At 44.7% G+C, this 15622-nt stretch overlaps 1 protein-coding gene across 1 annotated transcript; it reads right to left on the reverse strand.

Annotated features, from left to right (window-relative positions):
* Nucleotides 1–10486: 10486 nt before the first annotated feature.
* DFL_008402 (uncharacterized protein) lies at nt 10487–11626 on the reverse strand (the record flags this gene model as incomplete). Its single annotated transcript, XM_067638130.1, has 1 exon — nt 10487–11626. The coding sequence occupies one exon, from the start codon at nt 11624–11626 to the stop codon at nt 10487–10489; it is 1140 nt and encodes a 379-aa protein (XP_067486049.1).
* Between the last annotated feature and the right edge of the window lie 3996 nt (nt 11627–15622).

Raw genomic sequence — 15622 nt, forward strand, 5'->3', positions numbered from 1 at the left:
CCTGCTGCAATCTGCTGCGCCTGCACAGGGCGCGAGCAGCGTTACCCCACACAAATTGACCTGTGCTTATGCGGCCAAAGATACAAACCTTATGCAACGCTCGAGCCTGGCACAGGTATAAATGAGACTTTTTAATGACAGCTCACATTAGCTCCTGCAATGTCAAGATGTTACCAAGGATCAATGACGTTTGAACGCAGTCTGGGAAGTTTGAAGCGGTTTCTTTCTGGTCTGCTGCATACATAGCACATGTAACTGTAGTGCAGCACAAACAAACCATAAACGCCGCAAGCGTTCCAGCTGGACAAGGATGGATTGCTCATGAAGGACTTCTTCGAAGGATATTGGTGCAAGCTTAGTTGACACGCTAAATAGCCCACCTAGCGAAGAATTGATGTATGATTGGATGTTAGCATTTCCTTGGTTGCTCTGGATCTATGCATTTACTTTCGCCTCTAGGGGGCTCGCAAAACGGATAGATGGTGTCGACCCGGGTTAAATTCATTTTTGATTTTTGACGTCAATATATCATCTGACACCTGTACAGTATACAAAGGATGTAGACGTTCGGTATATGCCTAGCTGCATAGCGACACCTTCTTTTTGACGGTTGTACCCGTTTATAAATTATTTTAACCTTTGATTGGTATATATCACATATAATTTCTCATAGAGCAAGAGGGGTAGAACGGCTGGCATTAGGCGTTCGTCGCTAGCTGGATGCTCGCTGTCTAGGATTCGAGTTAGGTTGAGACGGAGTTGCCGATGGAACATCATGCAGCTCGGATCACCCGTACATGATCCCACAGCAAAAAATCCCCTCAGGGATATGAAGCGGCGCCTTGGGACGAGGAATTACCCATTCAGCCAGCTTGAGGGTGGCTCAGGGCCCCGGGGTTGCTCTAATCCATTAATATCTTTTTTCTCTCGGGCTGTATTGCATTTGGGGATGAGGGGTCAATTTGTTGTAAAAATAAGTAGAAACTAGTTGGCCCGGCGCGAAAACTACTTACAACAAGCCGCAACGGGGTTGCTGAAAACGAGGTATTAAGGTCGAGATCTGGGTGTGGGGACGAAGCTCGGCTACATATGCCCGGCATCAGTTCGAAGGAACTGGAGGGCGTCGACACCAGGAGGTGTTTCGAGCAGGTCTATTTTCGAGGCCCATCCACCTTCAACAATATACACAACAGGGTCTGCGACCGGATGAAAAACTCGGTATATTCTTTTTTGTTTTTTCTTTTCTATTCTATTTTAGATTAATTTAGTACCGAGCTGGGGTTAAGGATGGAAGAGGCACAATACGACTCCGAGGCTAGAGCTTGAAATACGAAGTTGACCGATCGGGATAAATTTAAATTTTTGAGGGTTTGATATGGATGAGCTTTGGAGCGGGGCTCACCACCCTTTGTATTCTAGTTCTGGTGTGTGTAATACCTTCGATATCGAAATCATGGATCTGAGCTCACATAAACTATTTTTGGTAGTTTTTCGGCCAGATTACATACGTATTTACACATTTAGTGGTGAGGATATGGTGATAGAAACATTTTAAGCTAAGTTGACAATATGCCCAAGTATCTTTGTTCTTAATTTTTTTATTTATTTGTGATATTCTCAAGCCACCGTGATATTATCCAAATAGGCACTTTTGTGCTACATCGGGAATGTAAGCTTCACTCCTCATATGCATATGCTTGCGCTTGTGACTGAGCTGTGAATCCAGATGCTACTCCCAGTCACGCCGAAAAGGTATAAAGCCGAAAATCATAAACCGGGGCCGGCTTTTCTTAGGCAATGTATAGATCCAGAGATCGATCGTTCGTACATAGATACGGCAAGGGGGGAAAAACTTGAGAGGATAGATATGTGAGCGGAGAGCATTAGAATACTTTGTTGGCGGCCGGACCTTTGCGGATCGGGTTCCCTTTGAGTAACTTGAGTGTGGATCCACCGCTTAGTGGATGAAGTTCCTCGATGACGAGGGGTTTCGATCAAAGGCCTAGATCATGGAATGTATCTAAAACCCACAACCGCTAGTTCAACTGTATATGGGTCATGATATAGGTGATAACTTCCGCCTCCTGCCATCAAAATTGGCCACAAAGTGGGATCCAGCTCTGCGAAGCCTAATATGTTAACAGCTAAAATAGTAACTTGACTTTATTGTTGAGTTTGGGAGTTGTCTTCAGTCAGTATGGATTCATTGGGCCTGATAATAACTGGTCCTAGGGATATATCGATCGCGGATGTCCGATCGAGTTCTTAGTCCGAAATAGTGAATATCTGGAGAAGCTTGTAAAGAGAAAAGCGATTCTTCTTGTAAGGTTATTAGCACAAATGATATCTTGAAAAATACTTCGAACTTAGAGCTTCCTATACAACATCTGCTTCGCAAGCAATTTGTCTATAGAATAGGTACAAGACCCGACGTTGAGATATTAGATAGGAACTTTAATGAGAGAAATCCAAGGATGTGGTATTTTTTCTGTGTTGTTGTCTTCGTCGGGATTCTCGAATTCTCGAGATCGATTTCTAGCACAAGAAATCCGTGGGACTCGTGAGAGTGACGTGACATGGCTTGCGCTCGGGGAACGGGATAAAAGGAATCGATCCTGAAATCGGTCTCAGCTACCCATAGCGAAAGTATTCCACCTGGAATAGCATCTCCATCCTCCCAGAATAGACCAGCACCTGAGCTCTCAAGCTGCAAGAGTTAATACCTCAGCTCAGGGGTGGCGCTAAGTGTTGGAAAACTTTTTGGTAACGAATGAAATCTTCACGGCTTGAGTGGCAAGTGGATCATGAATACGAATATAACCGGGTGGGTTATGCGCTAACCGACCAAGAAATGTGAGGCTGGATGGCGTGTGCGCCGCGAGAGACCTATATCACACGATGCATGAGCATTAACACCGGTGGAAATTTATGCCGGCTCTGGGGCCTCGGGGGTCCGTGGGGGCAGCACATCAGCGGGGCCTTCTCCGGGCTGCGCTTATGCCTTTTTTTCTTGGGGAATTTGACGAATGTTGGATTGTTCATGCACAGTTCACGGACTTTGCCATTCGCGGTTTGCTTAGGATTGCCAGTCTCTCGGGCAAGTAGCACACCATTTCAGCTTCGTAAATGTTTGCTTGGAGGCCTTGGGAACAACAAACCAAATTCCGAATCCTTAAGGTGAAAACTTGTATTGGTGTAGTTTATGATGCATTGGGCTGCTAGGTCGGTGGAATATTCCCTCCTTTGATATTAAACCCGGGTGGTCGTGGATTCAATTTCTATTCTTAAAAGAGCTATTCTATATGGTTGGCTTTATTCAGAAGGTAGTTGATTCAAGGCAACTGAACAGTTAACTGTGTTCCGAGGCCTCATCATTCACACCATTTTAAACAGCTCAGTCAATCTCAAGCTCAAGTGTAATTACTTTTCACTACTTAGAGTGTATGTACGAGGGTATCCACACTTGATGATAGTCTTCGCTGTCGGAATCTACCAGAAATAATTTTATGGATATCATATTCTCCTTGGTGCGAAATTGAAACGCTTAGATGCCGTGATGAGAAATTCTAGAAGTATACTTGACAAATGTCTTTGAATGTGTAGACTCAAAACTTGTGACTTATATGCTGCTACTCTCGTCGCCACAGGCTCCAGACCATACAATAATTATTAAATTACATGTGACCCCTTCCAAATCAAAGGTCAACCGTGTTTAGTCCCATCACTATTACAAATGGCTCAGGAGTAATATATTTCTTCACACCACTACGAGTAGACCTAGGCTCTTGAACCTCAGGTAGGACGAGAAAATCCAGCTACTGCCCACCCTTTTTGACTCAATTCATTTTCGCTTCGAGGAACAGACCCCTTCCGTTCTCGCCCACCATGTGTTCGGCATGTCGGCTTTCAACAGTTCCGTTCCTTGAGTAATGAGTTTCTTGTCATTATTTTAAATATTGATCTTGCATATCTTAGGTTGCTAAATTTATGGATCTCATGTCGGCCCCTAAGGTAGGCGGGTAGGTGTTGCTTTCCATTGTTTGATGTTCTCAACATGCAATCGGTTAAGCCCTTCCACTCATCAGCGAGCCGCCGGATAGTTTTGGTCTTTGTAAGACTACCTTTCTGACCACTAAGTTCGATACTGAGGAAAAGGTGGAAAACATCAACCAAACATTGTGTTCAATGATGGAGTGCCCTTGACTTTGAGGTCTGGATGCAGCGAATTATGGCGGCATCAAGTTGCAACATTGTATAATCAACGATGTAATTTTTGAAGTTATAAGTTAGATTCTATGACGGTGGAGAGGACGATAGTAAGTTGATTCAATGGCGTCGTTACGCTATGCACAATTTTCATTAGTCAACGTAATACAGATATCCGACGTGGAAACTCATCATGAGGACCCGGCGTCTCGTCAATGTTGTAATTCCGACTTCGGGAAAGACCGTAGGGAGCATAAATAGATACCGTTTCCAAATATTCTAATAGATACGAACATTAAGTTAGCCATATCACTGTAGTTTGGCTGAATAGCTCCCTATAATTGCATTGCCCTGTACATGTGCTGTTCACATTCTCGAGGCTAGCCGGCGGCGGTCATCACTTCAAGATCCCTGAGAAAAATGTCGACTTATGTAACCCTTTCTCTAGAATTGGTTTTCTCTTACAGAAAATTTAGGTTAGGTATTACAGATGATCAAGACCCATAGTCCCTGTCCCTGACATCTGCATCCGATGATTGAGATGTTGCGATTTCGGGTCTGCTCTCAATCGAGTTGTAGCACGTGCGCATAACTCTGCAACAGGCAACCAAGATGTCATTTTTTGCTCAAAGAGATCCTGCAGACTATTAACTCCGCTCCCATACGTATTCATATTATATACATTAAAAGAATATATGCATCTCGAGGACAGTTTTTCACATTAAGCCTTGACGCGGGGCTTGGCAAAGACTTTGAGTTGACCTTGGTGTTCATTCTTGTTGGAATAACAGAGTATGCTTTCGTAGAAGTCCACGGACCCAACTTTGTAGTGGCGCTAACTCCTGCGATTTATTGTTGCATGCAGACAACTTTGCATCTCGTTGGGGCCATGGATTGAAGACGAAGACTTAGGCAAGGGGGTCAAACCACGAGTCAAAACTAAAAGTCGGTGCCTGGTTTACAAGTTGTTTGCTCTTGTGAAATATGGACCAAGGTGGTTCCATTTCAGTATTCTGCTAGTGCCCAGGACTTCCACGAGGCGTTGCCCCCGAACATCCAACTCCAAGTGCATACTCTCAAAATTTCAGTCTAGACTAAGTCTACGAAAGGGGCTTGTGAAAGTTGAGGAGCTCTATCGAAGACCCATTCGATCGATCACAAATTGTGGTATGAGCATCGATATCCAGATTTCGCCAAGGCTGCAAAGGAAAACTCGGATCGAGTGGTCCCTTCAGCTTCGGAACATCCCTTTAACGGGCTTCGCACTGCTCATCGTTTTAAGACCAAGGAATGTGCCAAGAACATGTGCATTGGGCAAGCTCACGATGCAAAGAAAAACTTCAGGCACATTTTGGTTTGCAAATTTAGTAACCCAATCGGACTAGAACCTCAGATGTATGGTGTGTCTTCATTACCTGGTAACTGCCTGTTTTAGGTGGGGCGATCCAAAAATGGTGGTGGTCGAGATATTAGTGGATTCGTCAGTTGAACTGGTGGTTTGACCGTTAATATGTTTGATCCAGTTTTAAATATTTGATCTAAGACAACAAGCTATGAGCAAAGCCTAGACGGATCTAACTCTTTCATAACATCCAACATAGGATACTTAGACTTCAGCAATTAGATTCGGGTCGTTGAGGGTATAAACTTACGAGTGCTCGAGTTTTATAGCGTATATAACGGGAACTCTGTTATTTTGGGGTTCTGTCGGTGTCTTGTAATAATTTGTGCTATCAGCTGTTTCCATATGCGCTGAGGGCCGGCGGGCGCCGGGGACTCGTTTTCAAGATGGGTAGTTATTCCAACGAAATATTTACACATACTGTGGATTTCTTCAGAACCCATGCGACAGTTTAACATTGTAGCGTTTGTTGCCGGTATATGTTACAATATTATTGTAACTGAGCAGACAAAGTGATTGATATTTTGGTTTACAACCCTTTTGAACCAACCTTCATTGCCGAGGAGCTCATCGTAGTTTTTTCACTTTTGGAAATCTTATCAACGTCTTAACAATGCGAGGCCAGGTCATCACGAGAGAGAGGGAAATTTCCGAAACCCAAATATCCCAACACTTCTGCATCTATATACGAGAATTCGCAAGTTATGACAAAATGAGTTTAAACCAGACTCTAAAAGTTGTAGCATCGGCCACTATTGGTTGGCTAGTTTCTTGGTTGTTGGAATTTGGCCAGGGTCCATCGTTCTTGAGAAGCCATTCCATAGTGTCTACACAGCATGAGACGCAATTGGCCGAACTGGCGAAATTAGATCATAGCTGCTGGGTCATTCGAGGATCTGACTACAAATTGGATTTTGTTCCGGATAGATTGACGTCTTGTTGAGGATTTTGTAGAGAAAACCATATGAACTAAATGCAAATGTGACCGAAAACTCGGCTGGGAAATAAGGGGTGGACTTGAAAATCGACAGGCAACATTTCCAATTAGTAGAATACTCGGAGATAGAAGGCATCCGGGTGGAATAATACCCCGGCAATGAGAGTACGATTGTCTTTCGTTGGCGTATCGTATATACTGGAGTATGAGGCTGCGAGGCTTCATTCCATTCCAGTTAGAAGATCCCACGGGTGCGCGTACGTCGCTATGAAATATGCGGTTCGGCATGCTTTAAACGGCTGTATATCTGCCCATGGAAATTTCTTCGATGGAAATGTCTCTCATGAAAATGTCTCGCTGCGGAGAACGACATTGGAATCCGGCTATATAGTTTGGAAATAGATGCATCTGATTCGAATACCTCTCATGATTTTTTTTTTTTTTTTTTTTTGGCAAGTTTACGTTGTGATCCCGGCCCCTAGAATCCTTGTGTTACACGGATTTGCGCACGGACTGCCTGGGGCTTCCCTGGGTGGGAGACCGCAGAGCTAAGCGCAGTTTTCCGGCGGGCAACAACAGAAGTTTCCCCCGTCTCTTATGCCTACCGTGCAGTATGGCCTCGGGCCATTTCCAGACTATGGTCTCGGATGCGTTCCCCCAGCTCTGTTTAATATCATGAGTGACAAGACAAACTTGACATTTAGGAGAGCTGAATCAAATAGAAACCCGAATCTTGAAGGGTTTGGGTATTAAAATTCACCGGATATGGCAAGCGAATACTTGCGTGGTTATCGGGTAATACATTTCGTGATTGGCTTGTCCGCCTACCCGCTACAACGGTTCGGCCGCCCTCTCATGGATTTCATCCTGAACAAGGAGAATTTCCCACCTAACTTAAGTTTGCAGCTCCATGCTGCGAAAAAAAGAAGCAAATTTTGGAGAGGGAAAGAAAACTAATACGCTGCAATATTTGAACACGCGAATCTACCACTACAGGCCCCCATCCTAAATTCATATTTTTTTTGCTCTTCAGTGCATGAAGTGGATGCTGAGGGATTCTGCAGACTGAGACACAAGGTGATAAACGAGAATGAACGGGTGAAAATACGACGTGATTCATATTAGCCGGCGGAGGTTGTGGAGACCGTGAATGCCAGCAGACCCATGTTCATGCAGGCTCACTGCATTCCTTTTCGGCAGCAGAAAGACGCATCTCAGCGGCACGGCGTCTCCAGGTGTCCATGAACCCCGTGCTGTGAAGATAGGTTACCGAAAAAACCTTTTAACGCAGGTTCCCACGAAGAGAGCTAGCTCCTGGAGTTTTTGGAATTGCACGCGCGGGAAATGAGCACGGCCGGTTGATGGGGTAGAATTGTCTTGCAAGCTTCATGTCCTTAAACTCTTCATTTAGGCAGCTGCTAAAATTCTGAAATGATTTGACGTTTATGTGGACAGGCATGCATACTGTGCCAGGCCTGTGTTTGGCAGGTAAAGGATATTCAAGAGGTGCGCTGCGGCGGCAAAGTCATGTAAGATGCATACGCGCCTGCTTCGTCATACTGGACTGAAAATGGTGCTCTGCTCAAACTGGGGACCTCGTATAATATTTGAGGTCGATTCATTGCATCGATTGTCAAAGGCTTCATCATCAGTATTGTAATTTGCAGCAATTGGAAGAAAGATTGCCAAGAATTTATTGCGACAGTGTCACTGGATACAGCTTCGGCGCAGATTGGTAACGTATGCGTAGCCTGAGCTGATGTTCTAATAGGGATATACTTACATCTGTCAATGCAATAGTTTCCCGACATGTCTCCGAATGTTTCCCTGAATTAAGAAAATTAGTCCATCATGTGTACAGAGTAGACATGTATATGTCTTCTGTGTGGATGTTAGTTATACGGTCCTAAATTACCAGGAGCCAGGATACCACTCTACTGAAGGGGATCCGAGCTGTACATTGCTCGTGTCAGGGTGAACATATTCTAAGACTTTACACCCTACCAAGGGCGAGATTCTTTTCGAATTGCGTAGCAAAAGAGACGAAGACATCACATCAGCACGGTTAAAGAGTTTCAGTTGCAGATGCGCCCCACGAACATACCCTAACTCTCAGTCCAGTCTTGAGGACATCCGGAGCGGATGTTTGATTGTGGTCCGATTGACGAAATGATTCAGTACAGACGGCTGTTTACGAACCACTCTGCAAACCCTAGGTCTCTAAATTCGAAGCGCATTAAAATACGAGGGATTGCAGTTATGTCCAATATATACTATATTTATATTACCCCGCGATGAAATACTCAAAATTCCATGTTTGCGGAGGTTTTGATGCATACTATAGGCTATAGAATCACATACCTGCTTCGATATCTGGCTCAGGAATGTCGGCAGAAGAATCGGCCGGGCCGATATCGCTAAAATATCGATATGCACGGATTCTAGAGGTTCCATTGAACTCAAAAATCATATGATGCTCGATTCGCTCGTCTGGAGCTTTAGCTTTAAACAGTGCATTGAATCCTTTCAAACTATAAGTTGATGGAACGCACAGCAGCTGGTTGTCTAAATATGATACAAGTAGCTTGATTCCAGACCAAAGGTGGTCTTATAGCAAGGCTTATACCTGTGTTGGAATGTATAGCCCTTTTGATGCAGGTTCGCGGCACAGAATTGAGAGGAAAAGCTGGGCTCGGAACAACTCTACTCTAGATCTGACCAATTGGCCAGCCTGCATCCAGTGGAATGCTAAAAGATGCCTTACAAAAATGTCAGCCCGATCATTAAAGCACAAACTTAAGCACATGGTATTGATATGAACCAGCATCGATTTACGAATCTAATTATCTGCATTGAAATTCTAAACCAGATAGAAGCGTTGACCGGCACAAAGAGGAAGGTTACAAAAAACAAAAAAGTATCTCAGGCCAGCAAAAGACACAAGGATAACACTTGCGAAAGGTCTTTCTATTTGAAAGGCCTTAATGGGTATCTTACTATACGAGCAGCTAAGCGGAAATTAAAAGAGTGGAAAGGCATGTTCAAAAAATCCAGCACCACCGAGTTGCAACGTTGAACAGGGGCGTTGGAACTAGGGTAGGTCGGTAACAGGGCAAAGAAGAGATTCTCATAAACAAGAACACCACTTCGAGACGAACATCTGTATGAAAGAAAAATGTAGAATCCAGAATGAAATGAATCAAAAAAAAGCGTAGAGGGGAAAAAACATATAAAAAAATAAGAATAAAAAAAAAAAAAAAAATAGATAAAATAAGATAAAAAAGATTTTTCCTGCCGAAAACAGCCGATTGAGCGCACCACTGCGGTCCAAAGATGAGAGATACCTAGACAAATTAAAGCAAGAACAATTCATAAAACCAGAAGCGCTTCGAAGCGAATTAACCTCCAGAAAAACAGGAACTGAAAACCCCCCCATGCAGAATTTAAGTACAACCAGAAACAAAAAATCCAGTCCCAATAATATTTTCACTGTAAATGCAAAGTGAAGCAGCCTATTTACAATACAAGAGAGAGGAATGCCGTCACCGTCGCGCGACGGGGCAAGATGATCCGTGAAAAGAGGAATTTTTGAACGATGCATAGACTCATAAAAGAAGGCGAATATGTACTCCAAGGAGAGCGAGCGAGTGTCTCCATGAGTTGAAAAAATAAGATGATAAGAACGATATTAAAGAGATAGAGCCTTAGTGGCGTAGGATCTTTGAAGAATGTAAAGAGAAATCAATTCTGCCGCACCCTTGAACCAAGGAAACTCGTAACAAGGAAACTCGTGAAGCTCGAGGGTTCGAGACTTTGATTTTGAAACGTGATGTTGGAAATCGAAGATATAGCGTTGGAGATACTGTTAGAGGCCAGGCAAAGAACTTTTGGGAGAAAAAAACCTAGAAAACAGATAGATTGTTGGATGGTGGTGGTGGTTGTTAGATTAAGAGACTTGCGACAGCCATAGGATTCTTATTTGTGGGACGGAACGGTGTGACGCTGATTTTTTCTCTTCCAGTTCGGTGTAGAGTTTCAACTCGATCCTGCCATCGAATAATGTTGGTGTCCCTTTGGTTGCCTCGATCAGCAAGTCCCCACAAGCTTTTAAATGGTGGAAGTATATTGGATTTGATCTTAAGGTCCTCTGACGGGCGTCGGGAGGCCTGGGCTTCGAAATCAAAGCCTTCAAAGGGGCTTGTTGGTGTAGATGTATGGGAGGAAGGCGGCGGGGCGATGCTAGAAGTATCATACCCATCAACGTCTGAGATTGAATTCTGATCGAAACTGTCTCCAGTGGAAGAGTCGCTATCAGAGTCGTTCGTAGGGTTCTCCTCAATCTCTATGCATTTTGGCTCCTCGAACGCAGTTTGCATAACCTTCGAGAGATGAGATACCATGCCGGTTTCCTTAGAGTGCTCAACAATCGATCGTCGGGTAAGTTTACGTTGTCGTCGACCTTCTCTCTGGGCTTCACGCCTTAATCGTCGGATATTTTGCTTCTGAAGCATCTTAACCTTTTCCGGTGTCGCGCCATTAACTTGGTCGACGATGTCAGGTCTATCACCATAAACCCACCAATAACGACGAGTGGTTGCTTTAAGGAGACCAATGTCGGGGTTCGGGGCTGAGGAGCGACGCCCATGTGACTTGTCAATTCCAAGCATCCGGTAGTAGTGAGACTGAAGGCCGGAAATTGTTCTCGGTCCCCATCTTTTGCCAGTACGAGCATCAAAAAGTAGGTTCCATAGTTCGACAACCTTCTTCCAGGGTAGCCCAACGCTATCGCGTAAATATAAGATAGCATCAGCTTCCTCTTGCGAGTACATAGGCCGATGGTCCCTTGGCGTCCTTTTGGCAGGTTTGATAACTTGTCGCCGAGGGCTGCCACGGCCGGGTGCCATATGAGATATCGATTGAGGAGATGTAGTTGGCCGAAGGTAAGCGGGTGGATAAGAGAATTCTGCTGCCGACAGTAACGACTGTATACCGTCCACATCTTTAACGCTTGACATATAGTACTGTGTGTTCGTTGCCACCTTGGGGCATTCAATATCTTCTGGTTTGACTAAAGGGGACATTCCTGCTAATGTAACCCTCTGCAGAGAAGTCTCCCGTTCTTTCTTGTGAGAGATACGTGCTAAGTTTGAATTCATAACCATGATCTAACTTAAGGTTAAGGCTTGTCTCTGTGGAGTTCTTGCCTATACAGTAGACTGTGGCCCGGTATTCGAGGGGGGAGCTTATATAAATTAAACAAGGGTCCTAATGGTTTGTATTATCAGAAAAGAAGGTGGCACGGCTGATCGAAGACGATTTCTATTCCGTCTTCGAGTAGCGAGTTCTTAGGGAAAAGGAAGAAAAGTGGTGATGTTAAAACTCGTAAAGTGCTGTCAAGCTTTCTCGAATATCGTTTTTCGAGTGCTGTGTGGTATCAATTGAAGAAGCACTTCTGTCAAAGTGGAACAGCCCAGGTTGTTATATAATCTGGACGCCGGACACGACACCTGCACCAAATGCAATGGAGGGTCCTAAGCTGATTAGCCTTCTTAGCAGGGCTCATCACTTTTCTCCCACTTTTGCTTTTTGTTCCCATGTGTAGATGCGGCTACAACGCTACTACGAGAACTTGCTATTGAAACATTCAAACGGCTTTTGGTGGAGCCCAGTTCCCATGGATGGCATCATGCGATACGGGTGGCCGAAAAGAAGGTGGGCACGACCAAACATTTGGGGACACCTACCTGCGGCGGGTTTCGCATACTAGTTCGAGGCCAGAGCTTTGTTGCCCGATTTTCGCTCACGCTCGTAGCCGCCAATTATTTGACGCAGCCCACTCACCCCTTCAAAAAATGGACGAGTGCTATATTTCGACTAGTTCCAACGACCAACTTTTTTTATTTTGAAGTAGCCTATAGGTCAGGTTTTGATAGGATCTTCGAATCCATGTTGGAATGCGTATCCTCAATACCCTGCTCGCAGGAGAAGTGCTTCTGAGGGCCTCGAGAAGAAGGGGGTGTGGTGGTCGAAAAGTGCCTCGCGACTATGCAATCCCCGCTCGAGGTTTTGCTTCTTCAAACTTATCACGGGCCGGGGAGCTCCCTGTAAAGGAGTGGAGGTCTCGGGAGGCATCCCTTGGTCCACCGAGCCTGTCACGGGCAGGAAGGTGCGCTAATGTCTAGCCTGACCAAGCATCGCAGGCATGTTGGCGCAAAACTCGCACGGAGTCACCTTGGCTGCCAAACATGTACACGATATCCTTGCATTGAGCAGGCGGATATAGCCTCTGGCGGTCCACAAGCCGTGGAAGGGCCGAAAAAGTGATGACACGCTCGCACTCTTCGCCTTACCTTCTGTGCCTCATCGATACATGTTCCTAAAGGCTTTGGTTTCACGAATCTGATTCCCCACTTTGCAAGTCCAGAAACACTTCGTTGATAGTATCCTGACTGGATGAAAATCCATTGTACTAGAGATCAACGATTGCAACACCATGTCTATGGACAAATGGTTTAAAATCCTAGAAAATTTTAGGTTCAAGAGAACATATTTCTCAGATTTACGTATATCACACAGGGGCCTAGTCTGAAATGTCTAACTTCGACTGATAAGACTTAAGGACTTCCCTGATTTCGATTTCCATGATCTGAGTCGGATTCCGCAGCTCGGCTCAATTCATTTCGCTAGCTCCCAAGTTACTCGCTCCGATTTCCCCAATCAAGCTTGCAAGTTGCATGTCACTCGACCGCGGTTTCTGCGTCTCGGAACGAAATTGGCAGAGCAACCCCCAAGCCGCCATGCCGCAAGCAGTATCGTTCGAAAACGAATGAATACCCGACAGTTTGGTCGCATAATTTTAGTTGGCAGCATCCTCGAGCGCGATTAGTTCAAAAACCCGTGCTCAGGTGGAGGTCATTCTAGCCTATTTTTGGAGACACAGGTCAAGTGCAAACAAACCATTCCAACCAAGATAATAACATCTTTGAACCTTTTGGATGCCCCACACACCGAGTATTCGAATTTTTTGTGAGAAAGATGTGCCCGCTGCTGCCGCGGACACGTCTATGCCGGCCTATTTTCGTCAAAGGTGCAGGAGGTGACGGAATGGTTCGTAGACACACCCTAAACTCAAAGACCAATCACAATTTCTAAATCGGATTTCTACGACCATACAATGTAATACGATACACTCTGCCAGAACAATCGTTCTTTGTCAATATTCTTCCCATCCCTACACATATATTATGCACATAGGACTAAAATTAACAGATCGAGTGCCGGCTACTAGAACACGTGATAGAATTTCAGGCTCGAAGTGATTAGCGCCAACGCCGAACGTTTAACACAATCGCAAGCGAACTCAAACATCCCATCAATTTCTAGATGTCATGATGCTGTCGCTGTCAAAATTTAGTTCGTACCTTGCAGGTTTAGAAACACAGAATTATCTTTGAACGTTTCATAGTTTGCCTGTTTGTCCAAATATAGTTGACGTCGATAGTTACCTTTGGAAGCCGAGTTGCTCTCTCTAAGCTGGGTCCGGCCCGCCGACACATGTATCACGGTGGTATTTTGGAGAAGGGGTTTGTTGGGATAACCAAACGGGGGACAACCTTCCATCAGAGATTCGAAGATAAAAAAAATAAATAAAAATATCTCAACCCAGAAAGTTGGTACCCTGGGCCTTAGAAATTATATCGGGAAAGATTTCCTGCGCCCCAAACCGAAAATCAATTAAGATCTTACCCCGGAACTAACATATAAACAATGGGGCGTTTTATCAAGGTCAATCTGTTCTTTGAGACTACTTTGAAGAGATTTTCCAACAAGACGGCAGAAATCCAACTGCACAACATTCGCGACCCTCGCTACCATCTCCTTGACGTTGGATACCTCAAACAATATGAGATTCGGATAACCTTGTAGACATGTGGTCGTACGCATGACTTCTAGTATAGGATTAAGTGAAAAAAAAATAATTTTTTCTCTCGAAATTTCAATGTTCGACACCGTTTACCCTCAGAAAATTTAACGAAAAAGTGACTATCTACCCAATTGCCAAAAATTCCTGCGAGTTTTATGCAATGTTACCGCGTAGAAAGTAAAAATAAATCAACAGCAGGAATATAAAAAAGAGCACATGATTCGATTGGCACTAAGCCTCTGAGGCATGAGATGCTCATGTTTCACGTTGGCCCGAAACCGTGGTTCGAATGTTTATGATATGTAATTAAGCGCTGAAAACACCGTTTCATACCATACACTCCAACACGATGAATATGCCCGCCGAGATATCACTAAACCGTGATTTGCCTTGACGACAGCCCGTACCGCAGCAGTATTCGAATTATCCCTGCTTTAGAAAAAAAAACTTTTTTCGTATGAGTACTAACGTAACTGCGCGGAGGCGGGGTGCTCGTTTTTCAGTACCTTGCATGGCGTGCCCGCATTGTGATATAACATTGCTGACGGCCCATTGTCTTAGAGTCACGAGGTACCCCGAATAATTAGGTCTTAGGATTGACGGGTATGGCGATATCGGTAGATTAGGTGCAGGGGCAGTCCCCATGGGTATTATTTGCAATCTCATACTTTATCCCGTTATCTTTGACACATTTATTGGAGAAGCGCGGCAGCAATCCTCGGGTGAATTCCGTACATCGCCTCGCCCCGCCTCATCCGAGACTTTAGACTAGTTTCGCAATTACTTGACGAGTGAGCCTGTTCCGAACTTAAGATTAACTACACCGCATCTTTCAAGTTCCGATTGTGTGGCGAGGTGGGCCCTAGGCCATAGGCGCAGCATTTTCCATGCACTCGTGCCACACTTGTGGTGGGATTGTCATCCGGAACTACTTCGTGAAAATATCAAGGTAGTCCATATCGAGCCCTGGAATACCTAGAAACGGTATGCGGTTACCGTTCGACGTCTACGGTCGAATTAGGCAGTAGATGGACAACGGGAAGTTAATGCAGGGAGGTGGCGACTTTTTCTTCCGTTATGCCTGTTAGAACCTTAGTCATGTGCACTTCGACGGTAGCGAGCTGTCAAGGGAAGCCAACCTTTCGATGTTAAA

The sequence above is a fragment of the Arthrobotrys flagrans genome (assembly GCF_004000055.1).
Source record: "Arthrobotrys flagrans strain CBS H-5679 chromosome Unknown unitig_1, whole genome shotgun sequence".
Lineage (NCBI taxonomy): Eukaryota > Fungi > Ascomycota > Orbiliomycetes > Orbiliales > Orbiliaceae > Arthrobotrys > Arthrobotrys flagrans.